This window comes from Choloepus didactylus, chromosome 4 (assembly GCF_015220235.1).
Source record: "Choloepus didactylus isolate mChoDid1 chromosome 4, mChoDid1.pri, whole genome shotgun sequence".
Taxonomy (NCBI): domain Eukaryota; kingdom Metazoa; phylum Chordata; class Mammalia; order Pilosa; family Megalonychidae; genus Choloepus; species Choloepus didactylus.
Window position 1 is genome coordinate 37,258,168 of NC_051310.1, and position 18,144 is coordinate 37,276,311.

At 34.4% G+C, this 18,144-nt stretch overlaps 1 protein-coding gene across 3 annotated transcripts in view; it reads right to left on the reverse strand.

The window, feature by feature from the left end:
* Nucleotides 1-18,144, reverse strand: part of RBM25 (RNA binding motif protein 25) — a 62,761-nt gene that overhangs the window by 42,064 nt on the left and 2,553 nt on the right. Inside the window, exons 2-4 of one of the 3 annotated variants that reach the window (XM_037832366.1) lie at nt 12,039-12,159; nt 3,240-3,289; nt 1,523-1,690 (exon numbers count right to left, since the gene is read on the reverse strand). In XM_037832366.1, coding sequence (XP_037688294.1) covers nt 1,523-1,690; nt 3,240-3,289; nt 12,039-12,144 — 324 coding nt within the window. In that variant the 5' untranslated portion in view covers nt 12,145-12,159. Of the gene's footprint in view, nt 1-1,522; nt 1,691-2,087; nt 2,243-3,239; nt 3,290-12,038; nt 12,160-18,144 lie in introns of those variants that run through there. The other 2 variants (XM_037832367.1, XM_037832368.1) reach the window with 2 other exon arrangements.

An 18,144-nucleotide genomic window follows, 5' to 3' on the forward strand; every position in this document is an offset into this window, starting at 1 on the left:
CCTGAAACTATCAAACTACAACCCAGAACCCATGAATCTTGAAGACAATTGTATAAAAATGGAGCTTATGAGGGGTGACAGTGGGATTGGGAAAGCCATAAGGACCACACTCCACTTTGTCTAGTTTATGGATGGATGAGTAGAAAAATAGGGGAAGGAAACAAACAAACAGACAAAGGTACCCAGTGTTCTTTTTTTACTTTAATCGTTCTTTTTCATTTTAATTATTATTCTTGTTATTTTTGTGTGTGTGCTAATGAAGGTGTCAGGGATTGATTCAGGTGATGAATGTACGACTATGTAATGGTACTGTGAACAATCGAATGTACGATTTGTTTTGTATGACTGCGTGGTATGTGAATATATCTCAATAAAATGAAGATTAAAAAAAAAATACAAGAGGCTAGAGACTGAAGGTAAAAGTTATAGTAGAGGATGGGGTTAAGTATGAGGGTGAATAAAACCAAGTGCATGTCCAACAAACTGAAAATGGAATAATCAGAGCTTCAGGGCCTCTTTTCAATCATCGACCCTATCCCCACTCCCAGAGAAGACAGCCTGGAGAGTTATAGTATGAAGAAAGTGAAGAGAATAGGTTTGGAACCTGCAACACCAGATAGGATGGAAGCAAATCAATGATTTTACCAAATCTAGTGAACTTAAGATTCTGCTCATAACAAAAACTTTGAATGGAATCAATTACCACTGGATATTAAAAGCACTGTTTTACAAGTTGCTGGGCAACAGGACTCACCCAATCTCAAAATACTACCCAAAGATCAGTAACAAAGTGGGGGAAAGGTACCCTTACAAAGATAAGTATATAATACATCTGACAACCATAACCAAGTTATTTAACTTAATTTCATAAAAATAGGATGAAAAGACATCATGTGACTCCCACTGTGATGCACTGATAAGGGCACATCAGCCATGAAACATCATTTTACAAATGCTTACTCTGTACCTAACCATGACAATCAGTCAAATCCAAATTTGGAGAGACATTCTGGGGGGAAAAAAAAGGCAAAATGACCTGGACTTCTCAAAAATGCCAATGTCATGAAAGACAAAAACAAAATAAGCAAACAAAAAAAGGCAGGGGAAATGATGTTTGATACTGATGAATCTATCTGCAGAGGCATGACAATTAAATACAATGGTAAAAGGTCAAAAACAAAGCAGCTATTACAATGGACATAATAGGAAAAATTAAATGTGAACCATATATGCATTAGTTAATACTTACCGATATCTTAAATCTCTTAAGTGTGACAATGGCATTTTGTTTGTACAGAATGTCCTTATTCTTAAGAGATAAGTAAATGTGGCAAGAGATGTTAACTGATGAATCTAGGTAAAGGGTAAAATGGTGTTCACTGTACTACTCTATCACTTTTTCAGCAGGAGTGAAAATTTTCAAAATAAAAAGGCAGAAGAAAATAATCATTTAGAGTCTTCTTTCGGCTTTCTCATAGATTTGAAATTTGTAATAAAAATTTTTTATGAAAAATAAACTTACAGCTAGGAGCTGTCTTATAAGCATGTCTGAGGCTTTCTCGGAAATGTTGCCAACAAAAACTGTAGTAGTGGGACCACAATTTTCATCATTTTCTTTAGTTTTTAAGCCTGGATGATCTTTTCTTGCTCCCAAATGCTTTCCAACCATAGACACAGTGGGTACTAAGACCTAAAGGTGAAGAAAGGCAATAAAATTTAATCTGGCAATTAAAACTTACTCTCAAGTTTAATGTAAGTTTGGCTAAAAGCATCAAATTTAAAGCAGTAAATATATAATACCTTACTGAAACTTCTGTATAGTAAAGTTCCTAAAGCACAGTACATTTTATTAACACAAACATTCACAAGTTAAGTTCCACTATTAAATTACCTTTCCACTAAAATTTTGAAGACAGAAAACTCTAAACTAATTTTTAAATGTTTACAACCATTTGAAATTATTTAATATTCCAGAAATTTTTTCACAACTCTATTCTCTCTATCAGTATAAAAGCAAATTTCAATTATCCCTACTATTCCTCTGGCAGAATATTCAAATACCCCCTTAGCACACTCCCCACACTTACATTTTGCCTTTTATCAGTTACTTTTAAACTTGCCAGAGGAAAAACAGTCTTACTCATCTTTGAATATCTGGCATTGAATTAGCCAAGCACCCACAGTAAGCACTGAATAAAGAGTGGTGAATTGGGGAGCTGCTCCAAACTCTAACTTTCCAACCTGAAATACAAGGGGGTAAGAGTACCTGTCATGTGGAGGCTTTTCAAAATACCCAAACTATGGGTGTCCAATGCAAGAAAAGATGGACTTCTGCTGGGATGCAGAACCATGTCTTCTTTATGGTCTGCCTCACAGCAGATCCTTAATTGCCCAAGTAGTAATTCCCTTCTCCCTTTTAATACGAATAACACTCCCTTCCCTTTCCAAAACTGACAGACAGAAGAACAGTTGAAAGTAATGAGTTGTACCCCCCTTCATAACGAAACTACCCAAAGAAGCTGATGTTCTACCAATTAACTAAAAGAAAAATTCTGGTTTAATAAAAGTTAACATTTATTCATGTGTTTTCATATATTAATCTTATGATTACTTTCTTAACTAAGATGCTTGCAGTGTACAGGAGCTTGGATGAATGTGGAGTCAAGTTTTATATGGAAGATTGAATAATGAAGTACTTCAGCACTTTTATAAAGCTTGAAGATATCATTAAGTCTTATAAAGTTTTATAAAGCTTGACGATATCATACTAGAAAACAGTGAATAAATAGTAAGACGAAAAACAGCTTAGAAGCAGCTTTTTTTCCAATGGGAAAAGGGTAAAACGGGACTCAACTCAAATCTCATTTTAAAATTAAAGTTTTTGCTACATTCTTATCTTTTTTCTGTTTTAAAACATCAGACATGTCAAACCACTCTATCTCTCAGGACCAAGATGAGGGAGTGATCTAAATGTCCTAAATCGGTAGTAACAAGTATATAAGAATCTAGAGAATATTTAAAGGGAAAATTATAAAATTATCTATTTAGGGACCACACTTTAGGAAGTAAATGCATATATGTATAGCTGAGTGAAAATAATACTCATTCAAATCAGTATGACATTCCTGGATGCTATCACTCTAAACCCTTATAAATAATTCACTGAAGTTTATCAAGTTTTTTAGCTTTAAAAGCCCTAGCTCTATGTATCTCCCAATAATGCCATAAAATTAACTTACAGTTGGAGCAGGAGCCATAATGCTCATTGGTACAGGAATCATCGGGGTCCCTAAGAAAAGAAAAAAATACAATGAATCTTAATAGTATTATATATAATTATATTCTATGTCAATTACATGCCATACAGGTAAGCATCCTTAGTTAATGTACACAGAAATGTAGAATTAATGAAAATGAGATACTGACAAATCCTGATTTTCAAAAGTGATATGATAACACATGGGTCTACATGAATGTACATGCAGCAACAAGTAATTCTAAAAAGCAAAAAGGCTACCACTACAAGCACAGCTTTTGCCTTAAGGAGTATAAAATTCTAGATAGTTTAGATTCTGGCTCAGCAGATCCTCAAAACCGGTTACCTTTCAGAAATATAGATTAATTAACATATTGTGAACAGTGCTATTAACAAATCATTTGAACATAAAAACAAGTACCAAATGAGAAATTAAGCTGGAAACCCAAGAAGAACCTTGTTATTACTGGTTCTCTAATAGAAAACTATAACCTATAATCATGCACAGAGGAAACCAATTGTCTTAGAGGCAATCAATCTCTAAAATCAATCTCTGAGACAAGTGACTATTACTCATTTTGAGAGTTTAAGAGCTATCGATGGACTACTCTTGACAACTTCATGATATATGCATTTATATATTTTTTTCAATCACACAGATTACTAATCAATGGCTGCTATATTGAGTCCTTGTTCACAAAACTAGGGAAAAAAATCTTACCATTTGTGAACTAAGAAAAAGTTTCCAATAAGGGCAAAAAAATTAAAGACTTGTCTACTTTTCTACTATAAATGTTATGTTTCTAAATATATCAAGAAGTTCCAAAATCAACCTTCAGTTAAAATTCAGCATTTAAGATAATTCTCCATTTAAACTGGTAACAAATCGTTACATTTAACACCATCCCTTTATCTGTATAAATTTTTCTCATTATAAAATAACTTCACATTTTTCAAAATAAGATTTTTAAAGAGTAAAAAAAATCAAGATTCCTAACAATAAGTCCACAGAAAATTATACCAAATAGAAAAAAATATAAAGCCTTCAGAATCAAATTTGGGCTCAATTCTTTGGGTGTATTTCTTTTTGTTATGTAACCTTGGGTAAACTCTATAACCTCAGCTACAGTTTACTCAGTTCTGTTTAAGTAATTATTTCTTCAAAGTGCCTGTGAGATTGACTGAGATTATTTAAATGAAGCACCTAAGTACAATCTCTGTTCAAAACTACAATTAATCAACTTGTATCTAAATTTTTCAGTTTGTTATAAAACAAAAAAATACTCCCCTATTGACCACATTATAATCTTTGTGGAACCTCTTTCATAAGTAAACTTGCTATTAGAGAAAACATTCGGAAAAAAACATTGAAAACTTTTTTTTTTTTGCATTTACCAAAAGTTTGATAGTATGTTTCTTACCAATGTCTTATTAATGTCATACAATTTAGAATTCACATTTAAAAATGTACTGCTACTTGTTACAAGGATCTATGCAGGATGAAGTGGAAAAAAAGGTGCACAAAGTATGAACAGCATACTACTATTTGTGTCTAAAAAAAAAAAGAGGGGCAAGAAGGCAGCATAGAAAGGTGTGGAGTTTAGCCAGTCCCCCAGAGCAAATAATAAACAACCAGGAACAATTAGTAAATAATCTGGAACAATTGCTGAGGGACAACCATTGACTGTCTACAACATTGTACACCAACCTAGACTGGGTGGAATGGCTGAAATCGCAGCACAAAATCTGTAACTAAAAACTGTGGAACTGTGCCGGGAGCCCCCTCCCGCCACAGCTGAGCTGCAAGACCTCATGGGAGCAAGCAGCATTCCCATTCCAGGAGACAGGGAATATAGCTCAGCCTAGCTTCAAGTGGGGTTTTAATTAACAAATGTGGACTGCTGAATACAAGCTACAAACAGACAAACCCCTAATAAGCAGCAAAGTACCCTGAGGTCACTCCCAGTGAAGAGGAGGTGGAGCTGATGGAGAAAAGAATTAATTAAAAAAAGAAAAAAACTACAGAGACTTTTAGAGATGGACCTTAGAGAACTGGAGGGTGCCTGTGCCCTGGAAAAGGAGCCCAGGAGAAGGGGTGCTCTCTCTGGCCGATGGGCGAAACTGGGGGCCGTGGACTGGCTCTGAAAGGGGGCTTTCTTTTCCTTTTTCTCTCAACCAGAGTGGCTCAGTGGAGAGAGCCTCAGCCATTTTCAGTTCACAGCACTGACCCAGACAGAGGTGGAGTTGGCAGTCAGAGACACAAAGGAGCCAATCAAATGCAGATGATAACTCCTTAGGGGGTGTATCTTCCCTAAGAGGAAGGAGGTGGGGCCCAGCTCAAGTGTCCGCCCTCCCTTCAGAATTCAGGCCCCAGGGCCTGGGGGAAACAATCAATCCAGAAACAACCTGAAAATTAAAGGGGCCCCACCCCTTTACACCAGTGGAGAGTGACAGGCTGACAGGTGCCACCTGCTGGGCAGGTTAGGAAAAGCACAGCAGTTAGAGGCCTCAAAGGAAAGTCTGTCAACCTTCTAAGACACACCCCCTTGGGAAACCTGACACTAAATACTGGCCCCTTCTGGTCAGGGAAAATCTGATAGGAGTAATCAAGGAAACCAGATGCTTAGACAACAGAAAACCACAATTCACACTAGGGAAAACGAAGATATGGCCCAGTCAGAGGAACAAACCTACACTTCAACTGAGATACAGGAAGTAAAACAACTAATGCTAAATCAATTCAACAAGTTTAGGAAAGATATGGCAAAAGAGATGAAGGCTATAAAGAAAACACTGGACAAACATAAGGTAGAAATCCAAAGTTTGAAAAAACAACTGGCAAAATCTGGAAAAGGCAAAACACAAGAGATGAAAAACACAATGGAGACACAACAGCAGATCTCAAGAAGTAGAAGAAAACATTCAGGAACTGGAGAACAAGACACCTAAAATCATACACACAAAAGAGCAGATAGGGAAAAGAATGGGAAAATATGAGCAATTTCTCAGGGAATTGAATGACAATATAAAGTGCATGAATGTATATGTGATGGGTGTCCCAGAAGAAGAGAAAGGAAAAGGGGTAGAAGCAATAATAGAGGAAATAATCAATAAAAATTTCCCATCTCTTATGAAAGACATGAAATTACAGACCCAAGAAGCACAGCCTACCCCAAACAGAATAGATCTGAATAGACCTACACCAAGACACTTAATAATCAGATTATCAAATGTCAAAGACAAAGAGAGAATCCTAAAGCAGCAGGAGAAAAGTGATCCATCACATACAAAGGAAGCTTGATAAAACTATGTGCAGTTTTCTCAGTAGAAACCATGGAGGCAAGAATGAAGTGGTGTGATATATTTAAGATACTGAAAGAGAAAAACCACCAACAAAGAATTCTATATCTGGCAAAACTGTCCTTCAAATATGAGGGAGAGTTTAAAATATTCTCTGACAAACAGACAATGAGCGAGTTTGTGAACAAGATACATGCTCTACAGAAAATACCAAGGGGAGCACTACAGACAGATAGGAAAAGACAGGAGTGAGAGGTTTGAAACACAATTTTGGGTGATAGTAGCACAACAATGTAAGTACACTGAACAAAGATGACTTTGAGTACGGTTGAAAGAGAAAGGTTACGGACGTGGGACACGAGAGGGAAAGACTGAGACTGTATAACTTAGTAAAACCTAGAGTGCTCAACAATTGTCATAAAGAGTACAAATGTTTTTATATGAGGGAGAACAAATGAATGACAACCTTGCAAGGTGTTAAAAATGAGATGTATTGGGGGAAAAAATATAATTAATGCAAACGAGAAACTACAGTTAACAAAAACGTTTTATGTTCCCTTTTATGTAACAAAGGGAAGGGTATGGCACTCTTGGCATTGGTGATGTTGTCTGACTCTTTTATTGTACTTTATTTCAATTCTGTCTTTCCTTTTGTTGCTTTTTAGCTGTCATTTTTCTTTCTTTTTCTTTTTTCTCTCTACCTTCTTTGACTCTTCCTCCTTTGAAGAAGAAATGGAGATGTCCTTATATATATAGTAGTGATGGTGGTGAATACATAAATATGTGATTATACAGGGAACCATCAATTGTTTACTTAGGATGGAATGTATGGTGAGTGAACAAAATCGTCTTTAAAAAAACGGGTTGATGAAGAAACCTTGAGGGCACTATATTGAATGATGTAAGTCAGACATAAAAGGACAAATATTGTATGGTCTCACTGATATGAAATAATTATAATACATAAACTCACAGACATGAAATATAGGTTACAAGGATACAGAATGAGGCTAAAGAATTGGGAGCTGTAGCTTATTATGAGCAGAATGTTTAACTAGGCTGAATGTTTAACTAGGTGTTTGGAAATGGACAGACATGAAGGTAGCTCATTATTGTGAGAATAACTAACAGTGCTGAATGGTGTGCGAATGTGGTGGAAAGGGAAAGCTTAGAGTCATGTATATCGCTGGAAGGAAAGCTGGAGGTTAAAAGATGGGAATGTATAAAACAGTGAATCTAGTGGTGGACAATGTCCGTGATTAACTGCACAAATATTAGAAGTTTATTTCATGAACCAGAACAAATATATGACACTATAACTAGAAGTTAATAAAAGGAGTATATAGGGTAAAAATAAACGTATTACAAACTATGTCCTACAGTTAATAGTATTTTAACATTCTTTCATTAACAGTAACAAATGTACTATACCAATACTATGAGTCAATACTGGGAGGATTTGAGTTTTCCTTTTTGTTTTTATTTTCTTTTCTGGAATAATAAAAATGTTCTAAAAATTTGAGAAAAAAAATCAATTGTGGTGATGGATGCACAGCTGTGTGATGGTACCGTGGGCAACTGAATGCACTTCGGATGACTGAATGGTATGTGAACAATCTCAATAAAATTGAATTAAAAAAAAAAAAAAAAAAAGGAAAGAACAAACATAAACCAACATGCTGAGATGTGCATAGCATGTATCTGGAGAGTTACACACTAGAAACCCGTAAGAAGGGTTGCATTTGAGGAAGAAAACTGAGGAACTGTGAGGGGAAAAAAATGTCCTTTTTTCTAGATACACGTATTACTTTTCAAGGAAGAATAATAGCCATTTTTCAAATTTATTTTGTAATTTAATATAAAATGCATTTGCTACAATGTTTATCTCAGAGTTTAATTAACTGCACTAATAGGCAAAATGAGAAAATTACACATGAGGTATTGCAATTTTGTATTACATTAGGTTAGCATACTATTTCACTCCTTACCTTTCAAAGTACTGATGCCAATACAAATTGCTGGTAGTGACTGAGTGCAACTAAAGTCTGATCCATCACCCAAGTAAACTATGTTTCCCTTAAACAGAAATGGTACCATATGCTGATATGAATGGAATGAGAAGTAAATGCCCACGTTAGTATGGCATCAACAAAATAGGCAACAAGAAATACTGAAAACTAGTTTTGGGATCAGCTAACCCGTATGAAAAGAGACGCAAGGAGAAACATGCCCCGATTACCTTCCATTCCATTTATAATTTGGTATGGTATTCATCAGAAAAAGTTACGCTTAGTATTTTCTCTTTAAAAATTCAAAAAAATTTAAAGTCATTTATATAAACCCAATCTACTGAAGGAAATTAAGGCTCTGATTTTCCATTATCAATTCTCCTGATTCTGAACAAGTGATTAAGCTGCAATTTCCACTCTTAAATCTCTTCACACACACACACACACAAAACAGAAACTATGTTTCCCTATAACTCTGTAACACCAAGGCTTTATAAAGTATCATAAGCCTATTAAAAACTAAACTTGTACTATGAACAAAATTAGGATATACAGACCAAAACAAAAAAATTGATGCCCAAACCCAAGTGGTTCAAGATGCTGTCCTTCCACAGTTGTTAATCTATTTGAAGGTTGAGAACTAACTGCATTCAGTTTTCTGACAGCTTTATTTTCTCAATCCATCTTTCAACAGAAATTCCTTTATAGTCCATTACCGTTACCTGGAATTATGAACTGGTAGTATTTAAACTTTTCCACTATACAACCCTGGCAGAAGATATACACACCCACAATTATCTAAAGCACAGCTTAAAGCAGTCCACTACAAGCATGTTTTAAAAATTTGTACAAATATTGCATTCTACTACATTATATATATGCATAAACAGTTCATATTTTTAAGATGATGATTTACCTCCAAATTCTTCAAGTCAAAATTGATACTCCATAAAGAATGCCATGTTTACCTTGTGGCATTTCACACCTACTAAAACACTGCTGTCACCAAGACTTAGTGAAGGAGGGTCTCCAAAGCTGAGCCAGGGCAACTACCCCTGATTTCCTAATTCAATATTAAGAAGTGAATAGTCAAATCCAAAATAAAGACAGATCTGCTGTTTGTACAACCCCTGTAATGTACCTACTGTGAATTAGCAAACATCATGAAGCAACTGCAACACATTTTTGATTTTCAACAAACTTTTTAGTAAAATAATGCAATTTCAAATTGAAAAACCAATGGTTAAAAACAGGTCCCTCCCATGACTCCCAGGGGTGCGAATCTCCCTGGGAATATTGGAAATGACTCCCGGGGATGAATCTAGACATGGCACTGAGGGATTAAGAAAGCCTTCTTGACCAAAAGGAGGAAGAGAAATGAAACAAAATAAAGTTTCAATGGCTGCAAGATTTCAAATGGAGTTGAGAGAACATTCTGGAGTTTATTCTTATGCATTATACAGATATCCCATTTTAGTTTTTAGTGTACTGGAATAGCTAGAAGGAAATACCTGAAACTGTTGAACTGCAACCCAGGAGCCTTGATTCTTAAAGACGACTGCATAACTATATAGCTTTTGCTGTGTTACCCTGTGATTGTGAAAATCTTGTGGCTCACCCTCCCTTTATCCAGTGTATGGACAGATGAATAGAAAAATGGGGACAAAAAGTAAATGAATACTAGGGAGGGGAGGGGTGTTCTTTTTTACTTTTAATTTTTATTCTTGTTTTTTCCCTGTGGTTGAAAATGTTCAAAAATTGATTGTGGTAATGAATGCACAACTAAATAATGGTACTGTGAACAACTGATCGTCCACTTTGGATGAATGTATAGTATGTGAATACATTTCAATAAAATTGAAATAAAAACAAACAAAACAAAAAAACAGGTACTTCATGAGCCTGGCCCTGGAATTGTGGGATTGACAATGCATTCTTGACCAAAAGGGGGAAAAGAAATGTAACAAAATAAGGTTTCAGTGGCAAAGAAATTTCAAATAGAGTCAAGAGGTCATTCTGGAAGTTAGCCTTATGAAAGCTTCAGCCAGATATTGAGAATTGCCTCAATATGTCACATCCAAAACAAACAGTATCCCTGAAAACCCTAAAGAAAACCCAGGACTTTATCTAAGACTCTATAGAAAGTTTTACTCATTAAGTTTATTTTTCAGAAACTTAAAACCTCCAGATTGTTCCTATGCCAGATAAGCCCTGAAAACTTAGAGGTACCAGTCTCTCCCAGAACATCAACCAATTGCATTCCCCAATCCATAATGCTGACACCCCTTCACAACATGAAGTTAGAATGGTCATTGCCAAAACACCCCTGAAGATTGAGAGAATGATCAAATGAGAGGGAGGAGTTGTTAACAGAGAAGTTAGGATTCAACAAATAATTATGACTACTGAATCATTATACAAATACTTCCTTTTAGTTTCTAATGTAACTAGAACAGCCAGAAGGAAATACCCAAAATTGTGGAACTGTAACCTATACTATACTTTGGAATTTGCTCTATAATTAGTTGCAAAACTGAACTTTGAAATTTATGATTTTTCTGCATGTTATATTTCAACAATAAAAAAATGTTTAAAACAAAAACCAAAAAAAATCAGGCCCCTTATAAAATTTTCCTCATAGAAAGACTTCTGAATGATCTACAAAACCATTAGCTGATTTCAGCCTGAAGTAGTATGTGGATTATATTGCAAATACTCCCAACATGCAAATTAAGGGAGGTGCTGTTAGATACCATCTTTTGGAAAAGTGGGGAGTGTCACTGATTTTGTATGAAATGTTTTTAACCCTATTAAAATAGAAAAAATACCTGGACTATCACCTATAAAGCCAAAGAAAAACTATCACTTTCTCTTAGGCCAAACAATGTTAACTGCGTACTTCAAGTTGATTCTCAAATGTGAGTTCTCTTAACTAGGCTTAAATGGAAGCCCAAGAATCACCTGCGAGTGTGTTAAAAATAAAGATTCCTGGTCTCCAATTTCTGAGAATCTGATTCAGCAATAATTTTTTTAATTTCATAAAACTTCAGAGAAAGAGGAATCTTTTACATATCAATGTAGATAAATTGTTATGTGAAAAAAGGTGCAGAATAATGTATATAAGAAGCTACTATGTATCTGCGTTAAAAACAAAAACCTAAGTGATCAAGCATATGTACTTTTAAGATTCACAAAAAATATTTGGAAGGATAAAGAAACTAATGGTTCTTGGTTAGGTTTCCTTTCTTAGGTGGATGGTAACAGCAGACGAGTGGACATCAGGACTTTTTTACCTTTCCACACTTTGAGAACTTCCCAGATGAGTTTGATACTCAACCAGATTTGCAAACCACTGCAAACCAATACTAACAGACCTCTTTAATACTAACATTCACACATATATATCTTTTTTCTAATGTTAGTATGTAATAACAAAAGTACAGGTTGAAAATAAAACAATATGAAAAACTTACCTGGAGGTACAGGTGGAGGAAAGCCAGGGAACTGTGGGGGTGGGATCCCTGGTGGAAGTGCTGGGATTCCCATGGGAGGGCGATTCAAATGAGGGGGGAAAGACATTCTTACTGCAGCAGTCTAAAGAAAAAAATCATGACAGACCATTTTATTTGAAAACTTTACAATTTGAATTGCCTGGTTTGTTGACCTTCATTTTCAGAGTATCTGCAAAATTCTAACATTTTCTTACCCAAAGGAGTTGGCAAAGACCCTCTTTTCTCTGTCTGTCCATTAAGAATTTTTAAAACTTAGATCTTTTCTAAAATAAGTTCCCAAAATGTACACGATCTAAGTTCAGGATAGACTCCTACAATCATATGGGAATGCATATAAAGGAAGAAAAGAATTTTGAGCTTCAGTTAATATCCAAAAATTAAAAGCCAAACATTAATGAATCTTTTTAAACCAAACTCAGAATCCAGGAGGATATCTAACAGTATTTTCTGAAAGTGTTATGATGCATTCATTTTTCTATACCCATCAGCACCCTGAAAACTATATTTACAAAGTTACACAGTTTTTGTTGATTCAATGTGGCCAGTTCCTCAAGGATAAATGTGTCACTGAAGTACAAACCTGAGGGGGGAGGGGGATGGGACTCTTGACATCAGGTCATAGTAAACACTCATAAAAAAAGATCACAGAACTTGTGGCAATGAGAAAAAGTCAATCATTTTAAAACTTAAAAGCAAACCTCTTACACAATTTATGATGGTACCGTAATTGTACACTGTGGATGACTGTAAGGTATGTGAATATATCTCAATAAAACAATTTTTTTAAAAAATCCATTAAAAAAAAATATATATATATATACACACCCATACATACATAAAAGCCATGCTATATTTAAGATTAGAAATAGGTTTTTATGCCTTACATGGATATCTTTCTTTCCTCCTCTAGATACTTCTTTTTTTCCTCTCAAAATCCAGTGCCATCAGATAAATAGGAATATCTCCCCTTGGCATGGCTTCATTTCTTTATTACAGGGAAAATAAAACCTTCACAGCAAACAAGGGAAGTAAACAATTTATAACTAGACTTTGCCTACTATTCATTTCTTCTTTCAAGGAAGGGATTTATCATGGTAAAGCGAATGTTTTTAGTTAGATGGCACGTAAAAACTTTTTTGTTGCTTTTGTAGAAAGCGATAAAAGAATAAAAATATGGAAATAGTGATGTATCTACCTACCTTATGCCTAAATCATAGGTTTCCCTCTAACATCTATTAACATAATGTTATTTCTTGAATGTAGTATATTCTTAGTACCGTGATATTTTGGTAAAAACTACATTAAGTATATTTTGGTAAAAACTACATTAAGTGAGAAAAACAAAACAAACAAACTTCTTAATTACTCCTAAATTCAAGAATCAAATGCTAGCATTTAAATACAAGAACAATTTAAGTACAGGTTGTCATACTATTACTTGAAGGAAACATAACTTTATCTTCTAGTTAAGTGAACAGATGTATATAAAACTTTTCCTCCCTTCAAAATTTTATATTTTTTTAAAACATATTTTAGAGTCCAGATCTACTGGAAAAACTAGAAAAAAAAAAAGTTAGGATATTCTAGGAGGGCTCCATGCATCAGTAAAAACAGCATCCAAAATAGGTAGATTGATTCCATATATCAGGGATCCTACAAAATTAGCACAACAGGAGATATACTAACGGACACTAGGAAAAATTACCCCACCTATGCTCTATAACCAAGCAAAGGAGTTTGTTGGTTATTTTCTTCTTTGGGGTTTTATACATCGTCTCAATCTCTCTGTCAAGTCACCCTTTAGAAGAAAGAAAGTAAAAAGTACAAGTCTTCCACTTCTTGCCGCCTAATCCCAACAGTCTGCCATATATGCGTGTATTTCTCTAAATGTTTTTCTATACATAAACTAACATATAATCATTTGTGCTTTTCCACAAAAAATGCAATCATACCATATTACATTCATTTTCCCCTCCTATCACTAACATCTCTTCATATCAGTTCATAAAATTCTATTCCATTCTTTTGTAATGCTGTGGACTATTTCAACACAGATATAAAATAATTATTTAACCAACAATGATAGTTGGCTCCATTTTTTTAGAACTTACAAATAATGATGACTATTGAACATATAACCATATGTACCTGTGCTAATTATTCTAAATACAGATTAGTACTGTATGTATCCATACTTCACCTCCAAATCATCCTCCAAAACTATGGCATAAGATTATATTCCTACTCCCAGTATATGAGTATGCCCTTTTCCTCACATCCGCACTATCACTGGAGTAAATCAGAGTTTAAATTCTAACAATCTACCAACGTAAAAAAACACTCTAATTTTAATTTACATTTCCCTGATCACTAATGAAGCTGAGTATCTTTACTGTTCTTCCTCAGGGTTTCCTTAACTTAGTAAGTGGGGTAATGCAACATTCTATAAAATTTAAACTTCAAGGTCATGAAACACAGTACACTTAAAATATTCAGAAACCTTTACAGTTAAAGGGAATTCCTAGGATGATTTCAAATACTTACCAAATAAGACACTGGAAGTGATTTCAAATATTAGGTATCAACAGAAATTAAAAAAGAAAAATACAATTGATTTAAGACTGTAAATGTGTTGAGTTTTTTATATTAAAATCTGTTAGTAACACTTTTTGCCCAAACAATGAAAACAAGTATTCTATATGGAAAAGAGATAGTTACATGTCTTTTAAAACAGAGGGCTACTGTCCTACTTACAGAAGCTCTTGTATTATCATTATAATACTCTATCTCAGCATTTTCTTAGGAGGGCAGCTGATTTTAATACCTGTTGAATAAATAATCAATGAATGAGCCAAAAAACAAACTGAGGACCTTATTAAATTTATTAAGATGTTACTACGTGCCAAGTACTACGCTGGCAATGACCCAGTGGCCTAGCCACACAACGGTTATCAAGTTGAGCCATGAATTCATCTTTAGAACCACTTTTTCCCCCAATCAATATAGGATATAAATAATAATTTGAAAAAATCCTATATTCTTGGGGTTTAAACTATAGTCAAGGTTTTCAAATGTATAATTCATTATATAAACTACCCAGGTATGTTTAACTTTAGTTTATGTCAGTATAACTATTCCATTCACTTCTAATTTTTCCATGAAATAGTTCCCTTTTATTTGTAGTTGCTCTAAACTTAATTATTCACAGGTTGGACTTCAAAGGTAAAGGTAAAATTACCATGGCTAATGAACGAATTTTTATGAATATTTCTTTTTTTCCCTTAAGATAATGGCCCCTCCCATGGAAATTCAGAAAAAGTACATTTCTGGTGATCTCTGATGAATATCAACGTTCACTTTAAATATCCTAAAATAAGAGTATCAGCCAAGCATATATGTTTTAGCATATGTGAAAATGACCAAGAATCAACTTTCATAACCATAAGCAAAGATAATGCTATGTTACCCAGAGATGATATGATACTCTTATAATAAATTAATTACACAGATATTAAAAGTTGGTCAATGCTTTGAAGAAAAAGAGAAAAATAAAGAAAGCAAGGGAGTGTATATTTGGAAAATGGTGATCAGACCTCACTAAGAAGGTGACATGTGAACAAAGACTTTAAAGAGCTGGGGCAGGAATCATATTCATATCTGGCGGTCATCTTCCAAGCAGAGCAAAGAGCAAATACAAAGAAGCTAAAGCGGGAGCATGGAGTGTTTGAGGGAATAACAGCAAGGCCAACAGTTGTGGCTAGAACAGACTAAGGAAAAGTAGTAGGAGACAAATGCTGAGTATTAATTGGGGAGAGGGTTCAGTGTGGTTTTGTAGGCCACTATAAAAATTTTGGTTTCTATTCTCATTGCGATGGAAAACATCTAAAAGGTTTTTGACTTGATTGACACTTTAACCACTATGTTAAGACAAAACTGGAGGTGACAAGAATGGAAGCAAGAGATTACTGCCATAATTCAGACTAGAGATGTTGGTCTGGAAAAGGTGGTAGTAGTGAAAGCAGAAACAAGTGGTTGGATTCTGAATATATTTTGCAGGTTAAGTCAATAGGGTACTGCATGTTGGATTTAAGAAAAAGAGGCAAATGTATTTTGTTACTGAAAGAACATTTTAAAAAATATTTGACTTAAAAATGGTTAAAATGTCAAATTTATATGTATTTTATCACAATAAAATTTGAAAAATTTTAAAGGATATTTGAATAGGTAATTCTTCACTTTTATAAAGTCTGCAAGTATGAAACTTTATGGCCTAAAGTACCAAAAACAAGCACTTATGATGGACATAAGTGCTTCTTATCGCGAATGTGACGGTGCTCACACAGGTGTGTTCATTTGATTAAATTCATTGAAATTAAAATGGGTGCCATTTTATTTACGTATATTTTCTCATTAAATTCAGTCAAAAAAAGAAAAACATCTAAAGATTTGTCTCTACTACTTAACACATGCATGCATTTTGCTTTTCCCTTTTTTATTTATATTTCACTCTTCCAAACCATTTTTATTTTTTGGCACCCCTGAGAGTAACACAGGTAGGCAAAGTATAGTGAGTTACTGCTTATTAGCATTCCTCCACTGCAAATTTACCCAGTTAGAAATCAAAATATTTCACCAGGGGAAGATTGATAAGCTAGACCCATAAGGACACTGTGTGCCAAAAATTTTTTGAAATGAGGCAGCAAAGAAACCAACAGATTCACTTTGGCAAACATTTATAGATAACTTATTTATTCCTTCAATAGATATCTAGCTTCAATTATGTGCCACGTTTTTAGGATATCTGTATTAGTTCTGAAAGAGTGAAATACAAGTTACTAGATAAAATTATACGGGCAGCCCAGTGGCTATACATTAAAGATAAATGATTATCAGTGTAACGTGCTGTTTCCTGCCCTGCTCAGACTGCTAGGTACACTGGAGGCTGACATAATGGCCATCCCTTTAAATTATCATTTCTCAAATTGAATTTCCACAGAACTGGAGCCATCTCTGCAGGCATTACTCCTAGAAAAATGTTCCATGCCCAAAGAAGGGGAAATGCCTGATTAACAAAAAAGTTCCTTTACAGAAAAACTTTTCAGTGGCATAAAAACATTCATGCTTTGAATTTCTAAAAAGGTAGTGACCTTTTTCTGGGAGATTTCCACTTTGCTATTTTACCATTCTCAATAATTAAAAAAGCATCTATAGAGACAGAAAGATTAGTGGGTGCCTGGAGCTGGAGGAAGAACGGAAGTGACTTGCAAATAGGCAGGAAGAATCCTTTTTGGGTGCTGGAAATGTTCTAAAACTGGATTCTGGTGAGGGTTGCACAACTTTGTACACTTACCAAGAATCATTAAATTATACATTTACAACAAATGAATTTTATGGCATGTCAATCATACCTTATATATTTTAGAGCAATACCAATTCAGGACAACTGGCAAAATCCAATTAACACCCGAAGCCTAGGCAATATTATTATATCAATGTTAATTTCCTAACTGTTCTGCTGTTACATCAGAGAAAGTCCTTATTTTTAAGAAATACACACTTAAGTATTTAGCGGTTGCACTTACTAGTAAAACATTTCAGAAGAAAAATATGGTAAGAGGAGAGGAAGGGGATAAAGCAAATTTGTAAAATGGTAACGTTTGAAGCATCTGGGTAAAAGTTACCTGAGAATTCTTAAAATTTTTTTAAGTTTGAATTTACATCAAAATAAAAAGTTTACAAAAAAGCAATATCAGTAAGGGTAGCACATTATGAATGTGATTAATCCCACTGAATTATATGCTTGAAAGTGGTTGAGATGGGAAAGTTCATGCCATACTTACTTCTACAATTTAAAAGAGAGATTAAAGAGACAATGACAACTAAAGGCAACATAATTCCAGATAGGATGTAATAATGGAGAAAATGCTCAAAAGGACATTACTGATACACTTGAAATAACTACAGTATAGACTGTAAGCTTTTACCAATGTTAAATTTCTTGAACTGAAATTTATTTATTTCTTAGGTAGAATAACTACCTACCTATCCTTTTTCTTAGGAAATGTAC